This window comes from Fundulus heteroclitus, unplaced genomic scaffold (assembly GCF_011125445.2).
Source record: "Fundulus heteroclitus isolate FHET01 unplaced genomic scaffold, MU-UCD_Fhet_4.1 scaffold_60, whole genome shotgun sequence".
Lineage (NCBI taxonomy): Eukaryota > Metazoa > Chordata > Actinopteri > Cyprinodontiformes > Fundulidae > Fundulus > Fundulus heteroclitus.
The window spans coordinates 1,226,508-1,250,489 of NW_023397033.1; the positions used below are offsets into that span (position 1 = coordinate 1,226,508).

The window sequence follows — 23,982 nt, forward strand, 5'->3', positions numbered from 1 at the left end:
AACAACCTAATAGCTTTATTTCGAGATTTAATTGCAACATCACATTCCTTTGTCCACCATGGCACTATTTTCTTCTTATAATTTCCTCTTTTCCTTTGGATTATTTCATGTGCAGCACCTAAAAGGCTTCATAAAGAGAAAAATGTATCCTATCAATATCCAAATTTAAGTTAACCTTTTGCATTTCTTTATCACTTAGTATTTTATATTTTTCCTAATCAACATTTCCAAATATCCATCTTTCTATGCCTTTATTATCACTTTATTTTTTACTTATAAACCAATTTCAACTAGAACTGCAAGCAGTTATTAACGGGTTCCAAGCTCACCCACGCCCCGCCCCTTTGACCATGCTCCTGGACTTCAGTTCAACGTTCAACACCCTCATCCCACAGCATCTGGTGGAAAAACTGGAAGTTCTGGGCTTCAGCACACTCCTTCGGTACTGGCTGCTAGACTTGATCACCAACAGACCTCAGTCAGTCCGGATTGGACAGAACACCTCTGATATCATCACCCTCAGCACGGGCTTTCTTCAGGGCTGCGTCCTGAGCCCCCTGCTGTTCACTTTGATGACACATGACTGCGGTCCCACATTCACCTGTTGCCCCAGTTTTGTATTGCTTGTCATTATTTCTGCCTTTAACTCTTTGTCCTCTCACTTTTTGTCTTCATAGTAGGTACATCTGGTCTGGCATTCTGTTAGCTGTGACATCATCCAGAGAAGACAGATCACCCGCTATTACCATCTAATGTATAACAGATTACTGAGTCAATGTGTGCTTCTGTGCATGTTTGTCTCTCTCGTTGTGCCTCTGCTCTGTCTTCTCTAATTTCCCAGCCAGTTGAGGCTGATGATTGTTCATACTGAACCTGGTTCTGCTGGAGGTTTTTCCTTCCCGTTAATGGGGAGTTTTTCTTTCCACTGTCGCTTCATGCTTGCTCAGTATAAGGGATTGCTGCAAAGCCATGGACAATGCAGACGACTCTCCCTGTGGCTGTACGCTTCTTCAGGAGCGAATGCTGCTTGTCAAGACTGATGCAATCAACTAATTCCCTTATATAGGCATTTGTTTTTTTTTACCAATCTGTATAATCTGATTGAACTTGACTTTGTAAAGTGCCTTAAAATAACATGTTTCAAGTATTGGCACTATATAAATAAAATTTTATTTCTCTATCTATCTATCTATCTATCTATCTATCTATCTATCTATCTATCTATCTATCTATCTATCTATCTATCTATCTATCTATATCTATATATATATATATATATATATATATCTATATATATATATATATATATATCTCTATATCTATATATATATCTCTATATATATATATATATATATATATATATATATATATATATATATATATATATATATATATATATATATATATATCATAGGGGTGGCCACATGGGGCACTAAAACTCTTGAGGTGGCACACTAAAACTAAAAGCCATAATTTCAGGATTGTATTCTACACGTGTAATAAAGCTGCCTGTAGAAAACTGTCAGAAAGACATAAGTCAACACCTTTGCAGAGACAACAGCCTGATCCTGAACGTGGAGAAGACTTCAGGAAGAACCGGCCTCACCACGATCCACTGCTTATGAACAGCTCAGCTGTGGAGGTGGTCAACAGCAGCAAATTCCTCAGGGTGCACATCACAGACAACCTCACCGGGTCTGTGAACACCACGTCACTGGTGAAGAGGGCACAGAAGCGCTTGTACTTCCTGCGGAAGATGAGGAGAGCCCACCTGTCCCCGCCCATCCTCATCACCTTCTCCAGAAGCACCATAGAGAGCATTGTGACTAGCTGTCTCTCTGTGTGGTAGGAGGCTGCATTAACTCTGACTGGAGGAACGTGAGGAGAGTGGTGAGGGCAGCAGAAGGAATCATCACGGCTCCTCTCCCCTCCATTAAGGACATTTCATCCCAGCACTGCATGTCCCGAGTTCATAACATCATAAGAGACACCCCCACCATGGACTGTTCTCCCTGCTGCCCACTGGGAAAAGGTTCCACAGCATCCGCTGCAGGTCCACCAGGTTCTGTTCTGCAACAGCTTTTTCCCCGTTGCCATCACACTGTTGAACTCTAAACAGCAACAGTAAAAGTGCATATGTATGTACCCCAAATCATGCACGTTTTAACAAACTCACCATCTGTCAGTGTACAGCTTTGACACTGATGCTACATCGTTAGCAATTAGGTAGCTGGCTTTTACAGCTGCGACACTGACCTCTCAGCTCTGTGTTAATATGATTTCCGTTTCATCAGACCCACCAGCAATTCATTAATTTTATCTTTTATCTTTTCTCAGTTGCAAGTTGGATTTTATTGCAGTAAAGAGCCTCATAATGGCAGCCGGTATTATATTCCTTATGTACTGAAATTTGTTGCAAACACATCAAGCACAAAGATTTCCAATACCGTGAATAAATAGGACGTGTTCCATTTTTCTTAAAACATGTAAATTATGCATACTGTAGCCACCTCATTCTTGATAGTGCATCAGCATTCACCAGTTGTGCTGTCTGAATAGTGCAGTTAGTAAGAAATGAGTAAACCAGCCTGTCAGTCGGTCCTTGTCGCTCCTGAAAAGTCTGAGTACAGGATCAAAATTGGCTCATAACCTTGATGAAGTGACTGCATGGATGGACATTGGAGTTGTACTGTATCACCTAAAAACATCTTAAGTCTACTTTTTCTGATAAATTAATAGTATAAAATCGTTTTGTACACTCCTTGTCTCCTTACTGCTCCTTACTCCCCCTTGTGGCAGAGAGTTTTGCCTCTCATCACACAACCCCGCCCATTGAACAAAGCCCCAGACTTCTTGAGTTGTCCTACACTCAGACCAGGACCTTTTTCCTGTAAAAGTAAAGCCTGGGGAGACTGAAATCCCCCGTGTGGAAATGCTTGGTGGGCTTTTGAGCTCTAATGGAAAAGGGCCTCATGATAGTTGTAAGAGAAATAATCATGACGGAGGCACTCCAGGAACATGAAATGTTCCAAACTGAATCCATTGTGGGATTAATTCACTCTGATGCAAAACAAGCTTTATGCCGTTCTGTTTTTAAATATGATTACTTGACGAGCTCCTTACGTTATCACTTAAATATCGCCCATTCAGCCGTGCCGCAAGACGGAGCAGGCTGTAAACAAGATTTGCACAAGTCACACCAGACCATCCAAAACATGCTGTTTTGTTTTTTAAACAAATTTACTTGGTTCTATGTTTATTTATACAAAGAGGAGTCAATTTAAAGCATGCAAAGAGTAATGTCTGTTTTTAGGTCAGACAGCCTCTTTGTGTTCCTGCTTTGTGATCAGTTGCCAGCACTATTGATTGTATTCTTAACCCTCTGAGATGTTTTAAGTTATTTTTATGGTTAGTTTTTTAATTAACCTTTAATTTAAATGCCTTTAAAATATAGTCTTACATCTCTCTGTTTGTGGGGGATTATAATTGTTTCATATGCATTAGTCTATTCATCTTATTTTTTCTGCTCAGTAGCCTCACAGGTTCCTGTTATATGTAATACATATATCTAAATTTTATTTTGTATTAGTAAATCACATTTTCGGTTAATTCAGTCAGTATTTTATAATAGTTGGCACAAGAAGGTGTTAAATTATAATGAGGTTCCTTTTTTAATTTAGCATATTGTAAAACAAATAGCCCTTCATCTTATGAAAAGACCCTCTTGATCCAAGAGAAAACTGGGGGTTTTAAGACAATGGACACTTATTAATAAATTTTTAGTCGATTAAGATCAATCAACTTTAGATTAACTCATTATTCGATAACTTGCATCCCGGCTCTGGATGTCTTCCACTATTTTACCGTTTCTCTTCCTAAACTTTTAGTGCCTACTTTGCTCTGTTGCTCTTGTTTTTACATTTAGATTTTGTTATCGTTACTCAGGATCCTTAATTTTTTATATAGTGTGTTGAGAATTTGCCTTGTGAATACATTTATCTTTACTTTTGGTGTATTTCTTCTCTCATATCTTTTTTCTTCTGTTTGCTCTATATTTCCCTTTGTTTTCTCTACTGTCCTTTTTTGCACCCCCACTTTCCATTTCATGCATCCCTATCCGTTCAGGTCGTGAGTCAGCGGTTCCCACAAAACAGCATAGGTGCTGTGGGTAGTGCCATGTTCCTACGGTTCATCAACCCAGCCATTGTGTCCCCTTATGAGGCTGGCATCTTGGATAAAAAACCCTTGCCCAGGGTAGAACGAGGTCTCAAGCTCATGTCCAAGGTAAGCTGAGAAAGCTCTTGGGTGGGGCTGACATAAAAGAAATGAAAGGGTATAGCGAGGTTGCTGCACCAATGCATTCATGAGTGGCTCTTCTTTTATTGAACAACAGTAAGGCAAAGTAAAAGGTTGCTCATTTCGATGACAGCTCTACTACAGACAAGTTCCACAATAAAACTTATGTTTAATTGTATCTGCTGCACTCATTTATTGCTGTTTATGGTCACAAAGACTGTTGCTCCTTGTTCCCAACAACCCATGGAAGGAACATAAAGGGTTAAAAATTTTAATGTAGCTAATCATAGAATTCTCTTTAATAGTTGTTACAATTTTGTACGGTATAGATCGGAGTATTACTGGCTGTTGTTTGGATGAGTGGTCACTGTAGTGCAGTACTTCTTAAAGGTGGGCGGGGATTCTCCAAAAAATAGTGACCTTTTTGCTTTATTTAGGGCAAAAGCGCTAGCTAGTTGCCAACTCAGCATCCGTTTAGAACATTGTGGTCCGAAAAATACGGTAAATATTTTTACGGTATAAACAAGGATCTTTTTCCATGCTATGTGTACAACAGCATGTTTGTTCATTTTCTCTGTAACTGGTCATTTTATTCAGTTCTCAACCGGTTTGATCGGAATGAGTGCCACAAAATCATGAAGAAAAGTATTGCTTTGGCGATTAAAAAGCTCTTCTTTAAATGTGCTTGTTATGTAACATTGTTAATCTGTTTGCAGCAGCTGACTAGTTTTATTTCTCAGCGATGATTGGGCAGGTGATCCCCTGCCGGAAGGAGTTGTTGAGTGTCTTTCTATCTGCAGAGCTATTGAGCTATATGATTATTTTTAGCTATTGTGTAGAAAACGGCTCAATTTTAAAGGAAATTTGTATTTTAAAATAATTTTTAGTATTGTCAATGCAGATGCATTGTCAAAGCATATTACTCAGGTAAATGTTAACATATATAATAATATACTGCAGTAGACTGTATGGAATTGTCATTTTGTCACCCATTATTTGTCATGTTTGTGTTTATTTGCTTAAGTGTTTAAAAAAACTGGAGCATGCTGTTTAGATTGCTAGATGTGAATAACTGTTTGTTTTCATCTGAGTTGGACAGAAGGTGTGGTAATACCAGCCCTCAAGACAGCCAGAGATAAACTAGCTACTGCTGACTTTACTCTGAATTTACTCTGCTGGTTTTTGTATGAGCATTGGGATCAGGATGTCCCCAAATCACACAACAGGCTGGTATTTAGCAGACAGCCTCTCTCCTTGCTTTAGCCAAGCCAAAATGGATTTCAAAGTTCCCTCAAGTAAGGTCAAATTTAAGGGAGCTGGTTACATGATTGGATGCTTTAACCTAGTCTGTTAACTGAACTAGAATTAGATAAAGGAGATCCCTGGGGTCACAATTTGTTTTTTTTTAGTGATCAGTAGAAGTAAAGAAGTTGATTTGAGTCATTTTAAAGATAAATCCCTTCTTCATATATTTGTGTCTTTATTTTAGATTCTACAGAGTATTGCAAACCATGTCCTTTTTACAAAAGAAGAACATATGAGGCCTTTCAATGACTTTGTTAAAAGCAACTTTGATTCTGCAAGAAGGTAAGATACCATAGAAGTGTTGTATACAGCTGGAACACATTGTCAAAAACCTTTTTACAGCTTTACTTAGCACTAACAGAACTAAGTTAGCATTGTACAGTAGACATTTTTTAAACAAAAAACATTCTTGAAAGTATTACTGTGTTTTTGCCTGATTAGCTCTAATGTCCTATTTACTGCAGGTTTTTCTTGGACATAGCCTCTGATTCTCCACCCAGTGACTCAGTCAACCACAGTTTGTCGTTCATCAGTGATGGCAATGTGTTGGCTCTCCACCGCCTGCTGTGGAATAACCAGGAGAGGATTGGCCAGTACCTCTCCAGTAACAGGTTAGGATTACCCTGTTAATTGTTGCTAATCTCAAATGAGAAACATGTTTTAATGAGAAGCTTTGTTATCAAATCATTTTGAAATAATTACAGAGACCACAAGGCAGTAGGCAGGCGACCGTTTGACAAGATGGCGACCCTGCTTGCCTACCTAGGACCCCCAGAACACAAGCCTGTGGCTGACACTCACTGGTCTAGTCTCAATTTGACCAGCTCCAAATTTGAGGAGTTCATGACCAGGTATGATAATTAACATAAACTGTTAACTTAATCTTTGATATTTATGCTTATACAATATTGAAGTATTCTACTTCACAGACACCGAAACTCGCATGAAGGATAAAGCCCAAACCACAGGAAATACATACAATATAGAAAAATAGGATCAATGTTTTCCTGAAAGAACCAAAGTTTATCATGGGACATGTCATATGAGTTTGGACCTCTACATCAGACATTGATTTTTTCATATCAGAATCAGTTATGAATAAAAACTTCATTAACTAGAAAACTTTTCATCAAATTTTAAGGTAAAAATTTAAAGGTTTAGACAAGAAAAGGTGTACATGTAAACATGTCTTAAATAATCTAAAATGTATTTAATAGATGATTTCAAACAACCTCTGTTTCTTAGTTTGCTTTTAGACCTACAAAGGATTTTCTTTAAATCAAAGGGTTTCCTGTAAATCAAAGGTGCATTGCGCTTGTTCCAGAGTTTAGCCCCTTTGGTGACAAATTGTAATGACAGCCGTGTTATGTACATGCATGGAAGAGGAAAAGCATCTGCTGCTGCAACTGCACAGGTCTTTTGTTTAGAGGTGTGATGTCTTGTGAGGTAGGAAAGCTATAAATATTGGAAGTTAGCCCGTGTTCTCACCCTCATGTATGGATTATGGTGGAGACTCAGCAAAGTATCAGAGTGAACGAGAGCGTGCAGTGCGTCACACCTACGTGCACATCGAGAATTTGCCCCCGAATAACACACTCATGAACTGACTAATGGAGTTTATAGAGGCAACTGCGGTAAATAGAAGAGAACTCATTTTACACGTCCGACAATAGTAAGGGCATGTATGGTAACAAATTATTTTGTATTTTAAACTTGCAATGCTCATTTAAGGTATATGTTACTAATAAAAAAACATTGGTGCCTTTTTAAAGTATACATTGTTGAGTGTACTCTTGTACTCTCGTTCTTGTGAAACTTAATCTCTGGAGCCTCAAAAACTGTTCAGTTTTAGGAACAGATAAAAACAAAAAACTCATAGCGCCCTAATCCATTTCTGCTTCTAACATTCTACCAAGGCTGCATTAATGTTTCCTTGTAAGGACTTGGGTCAGCAAGGTATTGCACAATGCATTGCACAAACAGAAGCAGTAGATTGAGGAGAGACTGCAGAAAGTCCTATTTTTTTAAACTACCGTTAATCTGTCAAAAACATTTAGCTTAAGATCGGCACTACAAAACACCATTTTAAAAGACCCAACCGCCACAGAAAAGGTTTTTCTTCCCCCCCGGCTGTCTCTCTGATGAACACTTAACAACTAGAGTACCCAGCTCAATACCATCAATAGTTGCACCAATCCAACTGTCTTCCTCTTTTAACACTGTATATGTACATATTTACAAAAATATAATTTCCCTTTTTATATATCTACAATCTTGTCATTGAGAGCAAAGTAGAACAAAGTTAAATGCCTTTTTTGTGCACACAAACTTGACGGTTAAAGCTGATTCTGAGAAATATTTTTTAAGATGTTTTAGAGCCACTTAGACCATATTCTGTACAAACTGTCTCTCTACACTCTGAAAGAGTAAGACAGCTTTACCACTGTGTAGATCTCTTATACATGCTCATGAATGCAAAAATTGGTAAATGAGTTGGCTGTCTCAAAAGATGTGAAGTGGTTTTCTAAAAAAAAAACAGCTTATAGGCGAGATGTCAAAATTTCAGAAGCTTTTCACAACATTTGGTGAGCTTTTAAGAAGAATTACAAAATATTAGAATAACAAATTATAATAGTTGTCATTGTGTAGCAGAAAATTAAAAACGTCCACATTTTAATAAAATCGCATCTCCTTTAACTCATTTTACTAGTTAATTTATTTTTGAAATGAGTAGAATCTGTCGAACCTGACATTATTAATGAAAATAGTCTGGTCAATCAAGTGCTACTATGAAATTGTATTGGTCAATATTGTAAACGCCACAAATGGGGTTGAGATTTACTCATCAACTTAAAAATGTTTCATGGTGTGAAAGCGAAATATTAAGATTGATCTATGCTCCGTGAGAGAAAGGAATTATATAATAAGTTAGATTTACAATTCATGTTGGAAGGCTACTGGTAACATTTTCCGGTTGCCATGACATGATTGTGAAAGTTGTCTTGTGTGTTATTTAGTTGGCTGATTGCACATTTTGTGAAAACATTAGGGAATGGTGTGTGTGTGTGTGTGTTTTGACACGCGAGCGTTAAAAAAAATGTTGGCGTTATGGTCTAACAAAGTTAATGTGTTAACACGTTAAAACTGACAGCCCTTTAATACTTTTTAGTTTTCAAAATGTTAAACAAAACAGATTCAAAACAAGTATCAGAAACAAAAGAGGATAACTATCTGCATCGCTGCGTTGTTAGATTGGTCTCATGAAAGGTGAGGATTTGGCCTGATCTTCTTATGTCTTATCCACTTAGCCCAGAGTCTTTCCAGGGTTTCAGCTTTAGTCCAGAGAGAGTAGGTTTCTCCATGGAATATATTTCCTCTACAATGTCTTTCCATTGGGTGTTTCCTTGGAGGTCAGTCTTTAACCAGCTTCTTGTAACTGCATTATTGTATGCAATTATCAGAATCTTTACAAGATAAACATCTGCAGATTGAGATACAGCGTCAGGTATCAAACCTAAAACCATTGTCCTTGGATCCTTGGGAGTCTTGACATCAACTATATCCTTTAGAGTCAGTTTTGAAGATGACCAAAAAACATATGAGTAATTGGAATTTGTTTTACCGCATTGTCACCAGCACTGCTGCTGCATCCTCAATTGCTTACTTTTGAGGTGTGATGAAAGAACAAATTAAAACCTTCCATCCAAATTCACTCCACCTTTTAATAGCTAGTGGAGGTTTGTTGTGTTTTACACATAGAATACCACTCACTCTCAGACAACAGAATATACATTTTCCTGCTCCCATTTTAATTTGACTGTTTATTCAGTTTATTCCATTTTGTCTGTGTAGACTGTACAGCTTGGACACAATTTTTCTAAGAGCATTTTTGTATGCCACAATCAGTAAATCTATCAGCCAATTGCCAACTGCTAAAATCCCTGTTTTAATTTCTGTGTCATAAAAATGTCTTAGCTGCAAATATCTAAGCAGGTCTCTATTTTCTAGACCAAATTTCCTTTTGAGTTTACTGTATGTTTGAAAGTTTCTTCCCTCGAGGAGTGTACACACAGTATGTCAAATGTCAATGTCAAATTTATTTATATAGCACTTTAAAACAGGCATAGAACTGCACCAAAGTGCTGTACAAGAGTGACAACAACACAAATGAATAAAAACAAAGTATCAAACACTAGTTTAATTAAATGCCAAAGAATAAAAATAAGTTTTAAGAAGCAATTTAAAATGATCCAGGCTGTGGGCAGATCTAATTTGGAAAGGTACATTGTTCCATAGAGAAGGAGCAACAGCAGAAAAAGCCCGATCTCCTTTCCTCTTAAGTCTGGTCCGAGGAACTGTTAGTAAAAGCTGATTATTAGAACGTAGGGTTCTGGACACGGGCTAAAATTTTAAAAGTTCCAGAAGATAAGAGGGAGCTAATCCATTTAAAGCTTTATAAGTTAATAAGACAATCTTAAAATCTATTCGATAAAAAACAGGCAGCCAATGTAAAGAGGCCAGTATGGGCCTTATATGGTCACGCTTCCTGGTTCCTGTAAGAAGCCGAGCCGCTGCGTTCTGGATCATTTGAAGTCGCTGCATCTGTGATTTATCCAGGCCTCTATATAATGAATTGCAATAGTCCAAACGAGATGTGATAAAGGCATGGATAAGTCCTTCAAAGTCTTTTAAACAAAAATAAGATTTAACTTTAGCTAAAATACGCAGGTGATAAAAACTTGATCTGACGACAGAGCTAATTTGTTTATCTAGCTTTAAACAACTATCAAAAGTAAAACCAAGATTCCTAGCAGAGGTCTGACAAAACCGAGCTAAAGAACCAAGAATCAGATCTGGATCTGTTGTGTGAAGACTCTGACCAAATAGTATAACTTGCTCAGGCCAACACAATATTTTAATCTATGTAAGACAATCTGATGGTCTACAGTGTCAAATGCTGCGCTCAGATCTAAAAGTAATAAAACTGCGACATTGCCTGAATCAACTGTTAAAAGAAGATCATTATACACTCGAAGCAGAGCTGTTTCAGTGCTATGAGCAGCTTTAAACCCAGACTGAAATGTCTCAGTTATATTATTGTCTTTTAAAAACATTTCAAGCTGAATAAAAACTAATTTTTCAAGGACCTTAGATAAAAAAGGGAGTTTTGAAATGGGCCTAAAATTTGCTAGTACACTTGAGTCTAGATTTGTTTTTTTAAGATGGGGTTTAACGACAGCATGTTTAAGTATTGATGGGACACAACCTGACTGCAATGAGGCATTTATCACCATTAAGATATATAGGCCAGAAGTAAAAAAAATGTCTTTTATCAGACGAGTAGGTAGACAGTCCAAAGGATAATTTGATGGCCGCAGGTACTTAATTACTGAGGTGAGTTCATCTAAAGAAACTGTCTGAAAATGCTCCAGAACAGCTGTGCATTGTGGAATTTCTTGGAAATCTAAAACTAATAGGGTATTCGAGCTTCTAAGAGCTACAATTTTTTCTATGAAAAACTTAGAGAGAGATCAAGGAATACCTACCTAGGTATTCCTTGATCTCTCCATCTTTTAAAAGTGATATCTGCATCTCCAGGTCAAAACCCAGAGATCCAAGAGGGCCAAATAAGGAGTTTGCTGTCGCTTTCTCTCTCCCTCGCCAACAAATTGGAAACAACAAATCTCTCTCCATATTTTTAGGGTTTCCTCAATGATTTGACCCTCTCCCTTTGAATAATTACACACCAAGACAAGTCTGAGGCAGAGACCGGCCCACACTTAGTTCAATACATTTCCATTTAGTCTGATAATCTGGAGAGCATCGGTAAACAATATATTGCATTTGGGCGGCATAATAATATTCTCTAAGGTTAGGCAATGCTAATCCACCCTGTCAAGCTGAAGTACTTAAAATTTTACCCTAGGCCAAGATCCTGCCCATATAAACCTGGATATTGTCTTATCCCAAGCTGCAAACTGAGAGTCCGGTATCTTGATTAGTAGTGATAGGAAGAGATATTACAACCATGGCAGCAAGTTCATTTTCACTACTTCAATTCTGGAACTACAATTCGTTATTAGCAGAGACCACCCTCTAATATCTTTCTGAATAATACTGTTTATCTTGTCGAAGTTTAAATAGTATATCTTGCTCATATCTTGAGTAATGGAGGTACCCACATATTTTATTGATTTAGTATTCCATTTTAGTTTATAATCTTGCCTAATTGTTGTATTTGATTTGTAATTAATGGGGAGAACTTGTGTTTTGGTCATATTTAAAAGATAACCTGACATCCGGTTGTATTCACCTAAACTTTTCAGTAGTTTGGGAAGAGTTATGTCTGCATTCTGGAGATATGTGATAACATCGTCTGGAAAAAAGCCCAATTTTATTAATTTCTTTCAAAATATTTATTCCTTCCAGGACCTCAAACTGTTGACCATATTTTTCGGACTATATTTTCTCAAAAATTTATGATGCGCCTTATAATCCGGCGCACCTTATATGTGATTAAAGTTGTGCTTACTGACCGATTTTACGTGGTACAATGCACTCAAAAATCTGTTAAAATGTGTAAGTACGACTTTGTTGCTTAACAAAGTCGTACTTACACATTTTAACTGATTTTTTACTCAATGGACATTTGGACTGTTACGGTACACTGTGTCCCTACCTGATTGGAACCCTGAGCTGTCTGCAAGACTGCCTTAATGTAATTTCGAAACTAGCAGTGCATACATTTACGGCAGCCAACAACAAACCTAGTAAGTTAATTCTGTTACGCCAGTACAGGATGTGACAGACTGCAGTTCCCATGATGCAATGTGGTCAAAATGGCCACCAACTCCCATAATGCCCAAAATGGCCGCCAACTCTAACAACAAAACTACGAGATAACGTTACTATGGAGGTTTTTATAAACGATGGACATGCTGCACCCATCCTTCTTACTTGGCGCCCCGCCAGACTGGGAAGACACACAGCTGTTTAATCCGTTGGGTTTTTTTCCACGTGCCACGCTCGATTTTCTCGCTGGTCCGAGATTTACCGAAGCAACTTCATCCCTGCACTGCCGATGCAGGAGGTCGACTTGAAAAGTACTTTGAATCCACTTCGATCAAAGACTGGCAGCTGTTTATCTCCCAGTGATCAAGTGACCACGCTTTCGTTTGGCCGAACAAAGTGTCTGAAGAGCCCAGAGAAACGAAGGGATCTTCCTCCCATTTCCTCGTTGACCGAAAGACGGCACCGCCGAAGCTGAGACCCGATTCGCAGACCCTGGACCAGGAATCCCGCTGAGGCAATGTCAGAGTAAAGAAAAGATTCCCCTTTTTATTTCTCTTTTCACCCATAAGGTGATATTTTCGTGCCTGGGCAGAAACCTATTTAGGATTTAGTTTAATGCTTAATTACTCCAAGACGGAGTTTGTTTTAACTGCTGGATATCTCTGATGTATGTGCATGCATTTTGTATGTGATTTTGGCTGTGTTTTAGTTTGTGGTTCTTATAAGTGGCTCCGCCGAGAGCCGATTTTCCCATCTTTTTCCCTTTCTCCTTCCTGTCCTCTTATCAGTTCAATCTCTTTGTTGGAATTCTCAGTCCGCGCTCCGTCATTGAATTCCTCATTTGGGCCGCCTCCCGAGTCAAGGTACCACCCCACACTAGCGTAGGCGTTGATTACGTCATTAGGACCTCCTCCTCGCGCATCACGCTAGGTCGTAGGTTGTGTGTCGTCATAGTCGCCATCTTGGGAAGGTGCAGCGTAGCTAAGCTGTTAGCTAGCTTGTTGGAAAACATTGAAGCGTCCATCTGGATTCTCAAAGGAGTTTTTTCTTTCAATGCTGCTACGTCATGTGCCTACGTCTTGAATGTGATGTTTAAACAACTAAGTTGAACTAAGATTTGCTACCTCTTATTTTAATCCATTTTTGACTTGTTTATTTCTTTTATTTTTATTTTTCATGTTTTAGTTTAGTAGTGAGTAGATTGCTTTATTCAATAGACTCGTGGTCCACAAAGAGATAAAAAAAACAAGAACATTTTTTAAAAGCTAATAGAATAAATAGAAAAATATAATACACACATAAATAGATCTCTTATAAAACACTTGCATACCAATGTTTCCACAGAGCCGACTGGAATTTTACCGCACTAAGAGAGGGATGAGAAAGCATTACAATAACACTATTCAATGAGCTGCCCAAACGACACATAAACCTGTATATCAGATTTCTCACAAGTGACTGGAATGTTCTGACATACGCATTACAAAACATCTCACTTGCACTGCTGAACCTGGGTTTCTTAAGCAGAATTCTCATAGAATCATTATAAGCAACCTTAAGCTTCTGCATACTAGCTTTTTTAAAATTACACCACAAGGGAGCTGTATACAAGGATGTACAGTAAGCTTTAAACAGGGTTATTTTTACCTCATCAGTGCACATATAAAATTTCCTTCCCAGAATGTTTGCCTGGGCGTACAACACACGACACTGTCGGTAAAGTCATCATCATCACAGAGCTGGTCTGTGATGTAGTGACCCAAATATTTAGTTTTGGAACAAACATTTAACTTTTGCCCTGACAAAAAAAAATCGGGAAAACAAAGTTGTTTGTCTTCTTTAGTTCTACAAACTAGTACAACAGTTTTCTTAGCATTATACTGCAAATCAAATTTCAACCCATAATCAGAGCAGATATTCAGTAGCTGCTGAAAACCAGCACTGCTGGGTGAGAGGACAGCCAGGTCATCAGCATACATGAAGTGATTGACCAAAGTATCGCCAATCATACATCCGTTTTACAGAGGTTCATTTCTTTTGACAAGTCGTCCATGTACAAGTTAAACAAAGCAGGTGAAAGAAGCCCACCCTGGCGCACACCATTACTCACTCCAAAGGAAGCAGAGATGTTATTGCCCCATTTTACTTGCATTTTCTGCTTAGAATACCAGTAAACTAAAATTCGTATGAATATATCTGGAACCCCTCTTTGTTTTAGTTTCTCAAATAACTTGTAGTGATTGACACAATCAAAGGCCTTAGAGGCATCAATGAACCCAATTAGCACAGATTAATTTTTTCTTAAATATGCTCTTGCTGCCTCTTTCAGGCCATAAATACAAAAGTCAGTACCCAACTTAGCTTTGAAACCAAATTGGTTATCTGTTGTACTAATAAACTGATTGAGCCGACCAAGCAAGATTTTTTCTAATACTTTAGATATCACACTAGCTAAAGCTATTGGTCTGTAGTTATTAAGGCTACCAACCTTAGTAGTTTTGTCCTTAATTATCGGTACAAGGGTAACAGATAATAAGGAATCAGGCAACTGCCCATGGGTCATAAACCCAGAGAAACACATTGCAAGCAGCACAGACACTTTTTGGCTAGCATATTTCAGATGTTCTGCTGTAATGCTATCAGAACCCATCGCCTTACAAGTGTGCTATAGCCTGTTGAACTTCATTAGGGGTTATTATAACTGCATCACTCTTAGCAATGTTTCCCAAGCCATAGGGTTCACTTTTTACACAAATAAATACGGCAGAATAGTGCTGTCTCCATAAATTTGCTATATTATGAGCCCCAGAAATGCCCTCTATGGTACTGGGGAGTAGTGCATCAGACCTGTTTAAGGCTCTGACTTCATTCCAAAAACCAATAACATTATTATTAAGCAAGTTTTCAGCCATGGAGTCTGCTCTCATGTTCTGCTAATACTTGGAAATGTATCGAATGGCATATTTAAACTTTGCACCAGTGAATTTTTTATATTCTAGGAAAGTTCCATCTCTTGGTCTACCTGCCTGTACCCACATCTTATATGCTTGTTTAGCTTCTGCATGGTAACCTGACACATGTTTCTTCCACCCTGGCCTGATGTTATTTGCCTTTCTGCATGCAAGGTATGGTCTTGTACTTTCATACAAAGCATCTACAATGCCATCATACATACTATGAAGGTCTCTACAGTGAGAAATATCACTGCAATTAACATCTGAGCAAATAAGAGATTGAAAAGGAAGACATATTTTACTCAAAAGAAGATCGGTTTTCATATGATATGCTAATAAGTCATCTTTAGAGAGTCTGGACCATTTAAGTTTAACTGAAGGGGCACTATTTGCCCCCCGTACAAACTCTGGAAGACTTTTAATATCCAGCATCATTAAAAATGGAATATGATCTGACAAAGAATACTCATATAAGATTCCGATTGATTTTACAACAGCATGGGCATCCGCAGCGCTAATGCAATGGTCAAGCCATGACGTTGTATACCAAGCTTCACTTATATAGGTATAGCTATCTGCAGGTAGCAGCAGCTGACTGGACAATATAAAACTGTTATCACAAAACTGATGCATATGTTTGGCAAATGAAGAATATTCATCAGATATATCTGCATTCATATCACCTACTACATACACAGAGGTAAAGTAATGGTCATCGATAAGAGTTCAAAAAAGCAAGTCTATTCAAAAAAATGTCTTCATTTTGAGGACACTCATATGGTGTGTAGACATTAATAATGACAAATTCCTTGTTTTCAACTTTTAAATGTTCAGCAATACACCAGTCAACACCAGTTCTGATGACATTTAAAACTGAATCTAGCTTTTTGTGCCATAGAATGGCTACTCCTCCTGCAATTCGACCCCTCACTATACCCATAGAAAGATCAACAGTGGATTCACCAGCTCCACAGAAACTGTCATTAATACAGTTCAAATTTGCCAGATCCTGTTTTGATAGAAAAGTTTCTTGCAACCTAAGGATATCACATTTTTGCAACAATCAATCCACAACCAGACGTTGTGCTTTATCTCCAGTTGTTTTACCAACACGCAGTCCCCGGCAATTGTAAGAAATAACACACATTAATTGGTCTATGTGGAATTCACTGCAGCTGTTCCATTGAACCCTTTGGAATCACTAGAAGTGATCACCCCAGCTGTTCCATTGAACCCTTTGGAATCACTAGAAGTGATCACCCCAGGACCTTTAGACGTTGTGAATTATTCTGTGGCTCATAGTAACGGCGCACCACCGAACCCTCTGGCCACAGCTCTGGGTTATACACTTCTGCAACGTTCTCACACTCCACACTGACTTTAAAAGAACTATATCTGGTGTTCCCAGTGACAATACGCCGGCATTCAACATCACGCCCGAGTTTTCCTTTAAGATTGTTTGTTATTGTCTCATCAAGATCAGGGAGAAATCTAGTTGCAAAGACAGTTACGAGTTTCGTTCTTACCACTTTTATGGTGCTTTGAGCGCCAGTACCAATAATAGGGGCTGGTCGTTTACGCTCCGGTTTAGCTTGGCGTTTTAACGGAGCTGGATGGCTCTCGTATCTCATACGCCGTCCTTGTTTCACCACCAAGTTCCATGTAGGTGTACTCGTGGGCGCGTCTGCAGCACAGTTTCGGTTATCACTCACCGCGACAGACTCGCCAGCAATCCTGGAATAGTCGATGTAGGTCCCTCTCACAGGCAAAGCTGCATTATCAGCAGTAACACAGTTTGTTTGAGCAGAATCCATGCATGCAGACACCTCCTCAGAGGCGTTCACAGCCAATGTCACGTCACACGTGTTGGGTAATCCAAGAGCAGGTGTATCCACACTGATGGGCACCAAATGCCGTTCCATTCCCGCAACTCTGCGGTCAATGGTAGCGGTAACCTCACGCAACTCCTCCCCAACGTCCACTTGGCATGACACTGTATGCTTTAGGGCACAAACCTCACTCTGTATGCGCTCCATCTTGCTAAGTAAGTTGGAGACATCCAGGCTGTTGAACGTCACAGGCGGCAGCTCATCCAGGTAGTGGGAGACAAAGTGCGGTATAGCTTCCCCGCACTCATTCAGAACTTTTAAACAGCTTTTAATGGCATTTGCAGCTTTCTGATTTCCTTTGAAGGCCACATACCGCTGCTTAGTATTGGAACACAGTTCAAACAGGACTTTTCTGGAGGACTCAATCCACTCAAAGTCAAATGTGTTTGATGCAAGCAGCACAAGCTCTTCCTGACACATAGTCTTGATTTTGACCACAATAAAGTTTAAATACTCATCCTCTACTATAAGCTTTCCATCAAAAGTCTTGTAGACCAGCGGTTTAGTCCGGGGACGGCTGGAGAAGGGAGCTCCCGTACCAGGCTCCGCACCATCCGCCATCTTTCTTTCTGCTGACTTAATAAGTTATTGAATTAGAATAATTACTGTAACAGGGAATTGTTTTGGTTCAGTAAATAACATGTGGAATAGTAATTGTTTGTGTTCATTTCAATCCAGAGTCTGCATGGTCATCAGAATACAGAGCTATCTCTTTTTGAGTTAACATCTGACATTAATACAGAGACATTTACATTGGATTGGTGATAAAGGTGTAAGATTAAACACTAATTGCAGTTATAATTTAAGTTTCAGCTTGCTGGATAAATCTTATCGGTCAGAAACCGATCGGATAATTTTGTCCCAGCATTAATTAGTTCATAACAGCTAATTAATAAATGCATTAGTGGTATTAGTCATTACAAGCTTATAGCCCTGAGATCACCACCATTTGAACCATATTTTGTTATAGCTACTATTTGAGTTTGAATGACCTATTATTAAAATTATAATACCAAATTATAATTAATAATGATAATTATATTCAAACAGCTTTCTGGCATAACAATTCAATATTAAAGTAACGTTTATTTTGGCCTTATGTTGAAACAGGGCAGTGTCATCCAACTACTCTGTCCTCCCAGCAGAGATGGATCCCTCTCAGGAGAGAACGGTGTTAAGGAGAAAACACACCAGACGTGTTGCAAAGCACAGTAAAGTAGCATACACTTGGCCTACGCTTATGTTAGCTTTTAATTTTAATCAGTCAATAAATGTACACCAGAACACGAACCAAACACGGAGCAGCAGCATTTAGTTCCTATGCTCCACGTATATGGAACAAACTTCCAGAAAACTGTAAAAGTGCGGAAAGCCTGAGTTCCTTTAAATCGAGATTAAAAACACAATTGTTAAAAATTGCCTTTGAATGTTCGTTAAACTGTTTTACTGTTTTTAATGTTCTTTTTTTGTTTTGTTTGTATCCCTACTTGCTTTTATTCCTATATTTTAATCATGTAAAGCGCTTTGCATTGTCTCTGTACTGAATTGTGCTATATAAATAAATTTGCCTTGCCTTGCCTTACCAGAAGCATAACGCTACACAACGGCTAAATTAGATTGAAGTTCTAATGTCAGATGCATACACACTCCTGTTTGGCAGGGAATAAACGGAAAAATATCCGGTTCACTTCCGGAAGTATCCCAAAATAAGAGTCGTCGAAAATAAAGAGGTTTGGATGATGTAGTTTTTGTCATGATTTGTCTTGGATGAACCCAGAACACAGCACACACACACACACGCACATACACACACACACACACACACACACACACACACACACACACACACACACACACACACACACAGAGCTAGTTTCCAGAGTTTGTTGAAGCAGCAAGAAGTGGATGATGAAAGCCTGAGTCATTTACCAGACGGAGGTTGCAGGGGTACAGGAACTGGCAAACGGGAACAGACAGAAACAGGAAAAGGACACAAGCAGGAACAGGAACAGGACAGGCATGATGTTCAAAAACAAAACAAAAGCTGGAACCCATTGAGCGCAGGAACCTCATGGGCACAGAAACTCAGGAGCGCAGGATCCCATGTCGGCGCAGGAACCAAGTGGACGTGGGGAAGGCGTCGGCACCCTTGAGCGCAGGACCCTCTGTAAGCGCAGAAACCTTGAGCGGCGGAACCTTTGACTCTCAAGCGCCGGAACCAGAGGCAGGCGTCGCAACAGCGACCCAGGCGAGACGAACCAGAGGCGGGCGTCGCAACAGCGACCCCGGGGAGACGAATCCAGAGTCCTGCCAGCTCCTGCACCAAGCTCTGTGTGTGACTGAGTTCATCCTTTGACCGGTCCGTTCTGTCATGATTTGTCTTGGATGAACCCAGAACACAGTACACACACACACAGAGCTAGGACTAGGACACAAGCAGGAACAGGACAGGCATGATGTTCAGAGGACTGGAGACGAACCGGTCACCATGGACAAACTGAGGTGAGTTTATGTGGTGAAGTGAGCAGGTGGACTGCACTGGAGACGGAGCGAGGAATGTTCAGTATGCAGCCTCCAGGCTGCATCATGACAGTTATGACAAGCTAATAAACTAAAATATGCGATTTCTAATTAGATATGGTCAAGACACGGACTTGTAGGAGATCAAAACGTAGGATATATTACTGATAAGTTAATACCCTATCCAAATATTACTGATAATTACCCTTGATGAAAGCTCTTCTCTGCAGAAGGACGCAGCTGTGGAGCATACTTTGCAGCGTCTGGTGTAAATTTATGCATTTAAAAACACGCCCGTAAGCTGCGCTGCTTATGTCATGCGGCCAATATATTTCCTCCTTAAGGTAACCAGATTTGATTTCTCTGATGAAAACCAGGGATGTCTCTGATTTTGTTAAGCACAGAATCTCTGCCTTGGGGTTGGTTTATTTTGTCTGAACTGCAACGCCGACAGGGCGGGGAAGGTTACTCCATCATGATAAACTGAAATCGGGGACATTTCCAGGAACAGCTTTGACTGGGGACAGGTCATCCAAAAACGGGGTCTGTCCCCAGAAATCGGCGGCATCTGGTCCCCCTACCGGAGGGGCGGAGTGATATTACACACTTGGGAAGAATATGTAATGCGCCTTATAATCCGGTGCGTTTTATATGTGGACAAAGACACATAAATTCACAGTGCGCCTTATAATCCGGTGCACCTTATAGTCCAAAAAATACAGTAATTGCTGCGCCGTTGGTTCGATGACTATCACAAAAAGAGTTGGACTGAAGCCACAGCTTTGCCTTGTACCCCTACAAAGCTTAAAACCTTTATAAAGATGAACGTTAATTTTGATTCTTGTGGCTGGATCACAACATATAGCTTGTATACATTTTACAAATTGATCATTAAAAACTTAATACTTAATGTATCTTAATACTCTAAATAAAAAAAACAGCTTACCCTGTCAAATGCCTTTTCTGCATAAAGAGTGCTGGCAAGTTTTAGTTATTAATATGTTCTATAATGTTTAGAGTATGCCTGATATTATCCTGTGTCTGCCTTCCTTTTATAAACCCAGTCTGGTCTTCATCTATTAACTCTGGGAGAAAAGTATCCATTAATCCCTAAGAATTAAAAATCCAAACGATTTGTAATCTATATTTAAAATAGAAATTGGATGATATGATTCACAGTGTTCTTTGTTTTTGCCTTCTTTGAGGAGAGCTGAAATCACAGCTTCCTTCCATGCCGAAATTTAGGGATTCCTACAAGATTGGTATGAGGACATCTATAAAGATTTTGTACCATTCACTTGGGAATCCATCACTACCCGTACATTTCTTATTTTTCAATTTACTAATTGCAACTCTTTCCTTGTAATGGGGATGTTAACTGTCCATTCTGAAGTGATCCTATGAAGGGGAAGTCCATAACGGATAGGTATTGATCAATCCCAGCTTCATCAACAGGCTCTTATGGATATCCCCAGGCTCATATTTTATTTTATTAGTCCAAGGGTCTCTAATGTTGTTTATTGATTTAGTTATTTGTTGTGCCCTAGTGCGACTACCTAGTAATTTTGTTGCTTTCGGAGGTGATTCATAAAAGGATTGTTTTGTAAATCTAAACCTCGTTTCTAATTCCTTGTTAAAAATGTTATCTATTTGTCTTTTGATCTCTTTGATTAGTTTGTTGTTTCTGTAAGTTTTTTTAATGTTTCCCTATTTTCTTCATCTCCTTTAAATAAATTGTTCTTGAAATTAGTTCCCTCTAATTACTTTAACTGTGTCTCACAAAATGATTGGATCAACTTTGCCCATTGTTGTTGTCACTGATACATTCACTAATTTCTTGTCGGATCTCCTTCACCACCTTTTTACTGTTCAAAATGCTGAAGTCTCCATAGTGAGTTTTGTGGTCCATTACTGGTCCATAATTAAATCATATGATGGTCTGATATATCAGCTGTTTCTATTGAGCAATTCTGAACCTTATGTCTATCTGTAGCATTTAGTAAAAAATGATCTATTCTGGGGTGCATCTTATGTCTGGCTGCTTAGTGAGTGAAGTATTTTTCTTCACCATATAAATCTCTCCAGACATCACAAAGACCCATCTCTGAAAAACAAACCGAGATCTCTAGATTTTTGGTATTTTTGTCTTCTTAGGCTTGTTGTATCCAGAGAGTGATTCAAAATCGTGTTCCAGTCTCCACCACAGACCAGAATTCCTTCACTTTCTGATATTATTGTATCAAATAACAGTTTGAAAAAAAGTCCGCCACCTTCTGGAGGGGTGTAAACATTAGAAAAAGTGACCAGAACATTTCCTAGCCTTCCTATTACCAGAATAAATAAATCATTATCCCACATAATCACTAGTTACCAGCCAATCAGATCTGCTCACTTGTCAACCTCTAGTCACTAACCAATCAGTTCAGTTAATTTCAGTTACCACCTTACGTTTGATTATTTCCACCTGTCACTTGTGATTAGTCACTCCTGTTCACCTGCTCACTCCCCTATATAGTCCTGCTACAAACCTCTCCAATCTGCCAGATCATTAATGAGCATTTGGTGAGTTTCTGTCCAGCTTTCTATTTTTGATTGATCCTGTTGACGATAACCCAACTGCACCTTTTTGACTTCTGAGCCAGCCTGATTCCTTATTCTGATTTTCCTGCCCTGTCTGTCTGCCTACCCGTTTTTCCGACCTGGACCTGCCTTGTGATATTCTGAGTTTGCCTTACCCCAATCTGTACTTCTGCCTGCTTTTTGGATTCCTTCTCGTGTACCGGATTTTTGACTGTTATTCTGACCACCGAGCCTGCTTGTCCCTGCATTGTCAAGAACACTTCCATTAAACCTTGTTTAATCAAACCTCCTTTTTGTCTGGCTGAATACTAGGTCCTCTGTCTCTGGTTCATGACATTACCAAATAGTCTCACTGGATCAAGATGCATAAAACCTGTTAATACTTCTTCAGTGTGATCCCGCTGGAACTTTTGCAGCCTGTCCTTAGCTCTCTGAGCAGCCTGTTAATTCCTGTTGCATTGATTGCCGATCTGCTTCCAACCCAGAAGCTCCTGAAGCCGCGTCTCAATGGATTTTTCAACAGCTGGCCCCAGCTTCTCAACCAGAAACCCATGACTCTTAACCTCTCTGTGCCCCCTGTGTGCAGGAGTATGTTCGAGTCCCAGTGAATCTGCATATTTGTATAAATGTTTGGAAACGGATCCCCTTCTCCTTAAGGATTTTCTTAATTCCATTATATTCCTTGCATTTCCTCACAATCTTATAATCGTATAAACGTATAATCATGATCAAAATATATTGATGTGGAGCCCACCTGAATTCTCTTCTTCCAGACTTCTTTCAATATTCTTTCCCTGGTGGAATTTGATTATTGGTCTCGGGGAGGGGGGGCATCGGGAAGAGGTTTCGGCAACAGCGACCTGTGTGCATGCTGTATCTTTAGGTCAAAGCCCAGTGGAAGCTGCAATTCTTTCTGTAGAAGCTTGTCGATGTACTGTTGAACCGATGTCCCCTCTTCTCCTTCTGTAAACCCAAAGATGCAAATATTGTTCCATGTCGATCGAGACTCCAAGTTGGTCAGCTTAGACTGCAGGGCCCGTTGCTCCCCAAGGCGGTCTAGAGAGCCTCGGTTACCGCTACCACCAATCCTTCCACCTGCTCTACACGTGTTGCCGTCACTTCGACTTATTCCGAGATGCTTTGCATGTTGACAATGTTGTCCAGCTTCCCCTTAATTTCTTGCACCAGGTAATTTATTTCATGCCTCAAGCGTTGTCTCCTCTGATGTCGACTTTCAGCTCCTTTATGGCATTCATCACCTCACCGAGATGGACACTAATAGTGCTCAACTGGCTACTGCTAGCTTGACCCAGGTTGGCACTGCTAGCCTTTGAAGCTGAATGTCCTTTTTCTTGGGTTTTTTTCCTCATTTTCCATTCCTTATTTATACGACCTTCAGCTGTTTTTTTCCCACTGATCCACACCTTACATCACGCAGGATTCTGTTAGCGAGCAGTTTATAGTGTGACACTGTGTACGCAGTTGTAAATACTGACCTCTGCGTGTACCTGTCTGCATGGAGTCCACCCAAGTATGTGGAGGCCTTCAATCTTATTTCTTTCTCTTGTCTATTTTCACAACAGCATCAATGCAAAAGAACTAACTGCCGCAAACAACTCAATATGTTTTCGGCAGCTAAAGGGTCC

The 23,982-nt window shown here is 39.4% G+C and overlaps 1 protein-coding gene across 2 annotated transcripts in view; it reads left to right on the forward strand.

Moving 5' to 3' along the window:
• The window catches only part of nf1a (neurofibromin 1a), a gene marked incomplete at its 3' end in the record, with an annotated part of 324,294 nt that overhangs the window by 194,448 nt on the left and 105,864 nt on the right, over nt 1-23,982 (forward strand). For both annotated transcript variants that reach the window (XM_036133286.1, XM_036133287.1), the window contains 4 exon segments: nt 4,126-4,284; nt 5,786-5,883; nt 6,066-6,212; nt 6,306-6,452. In XM_036133286.1, the coding sequence (XP_035989179.1) occupies nt 4,126-4,284; nt 5,786-5,883; nt 6,066-6,212; nt 6,306-6,452 (551 nt within the window).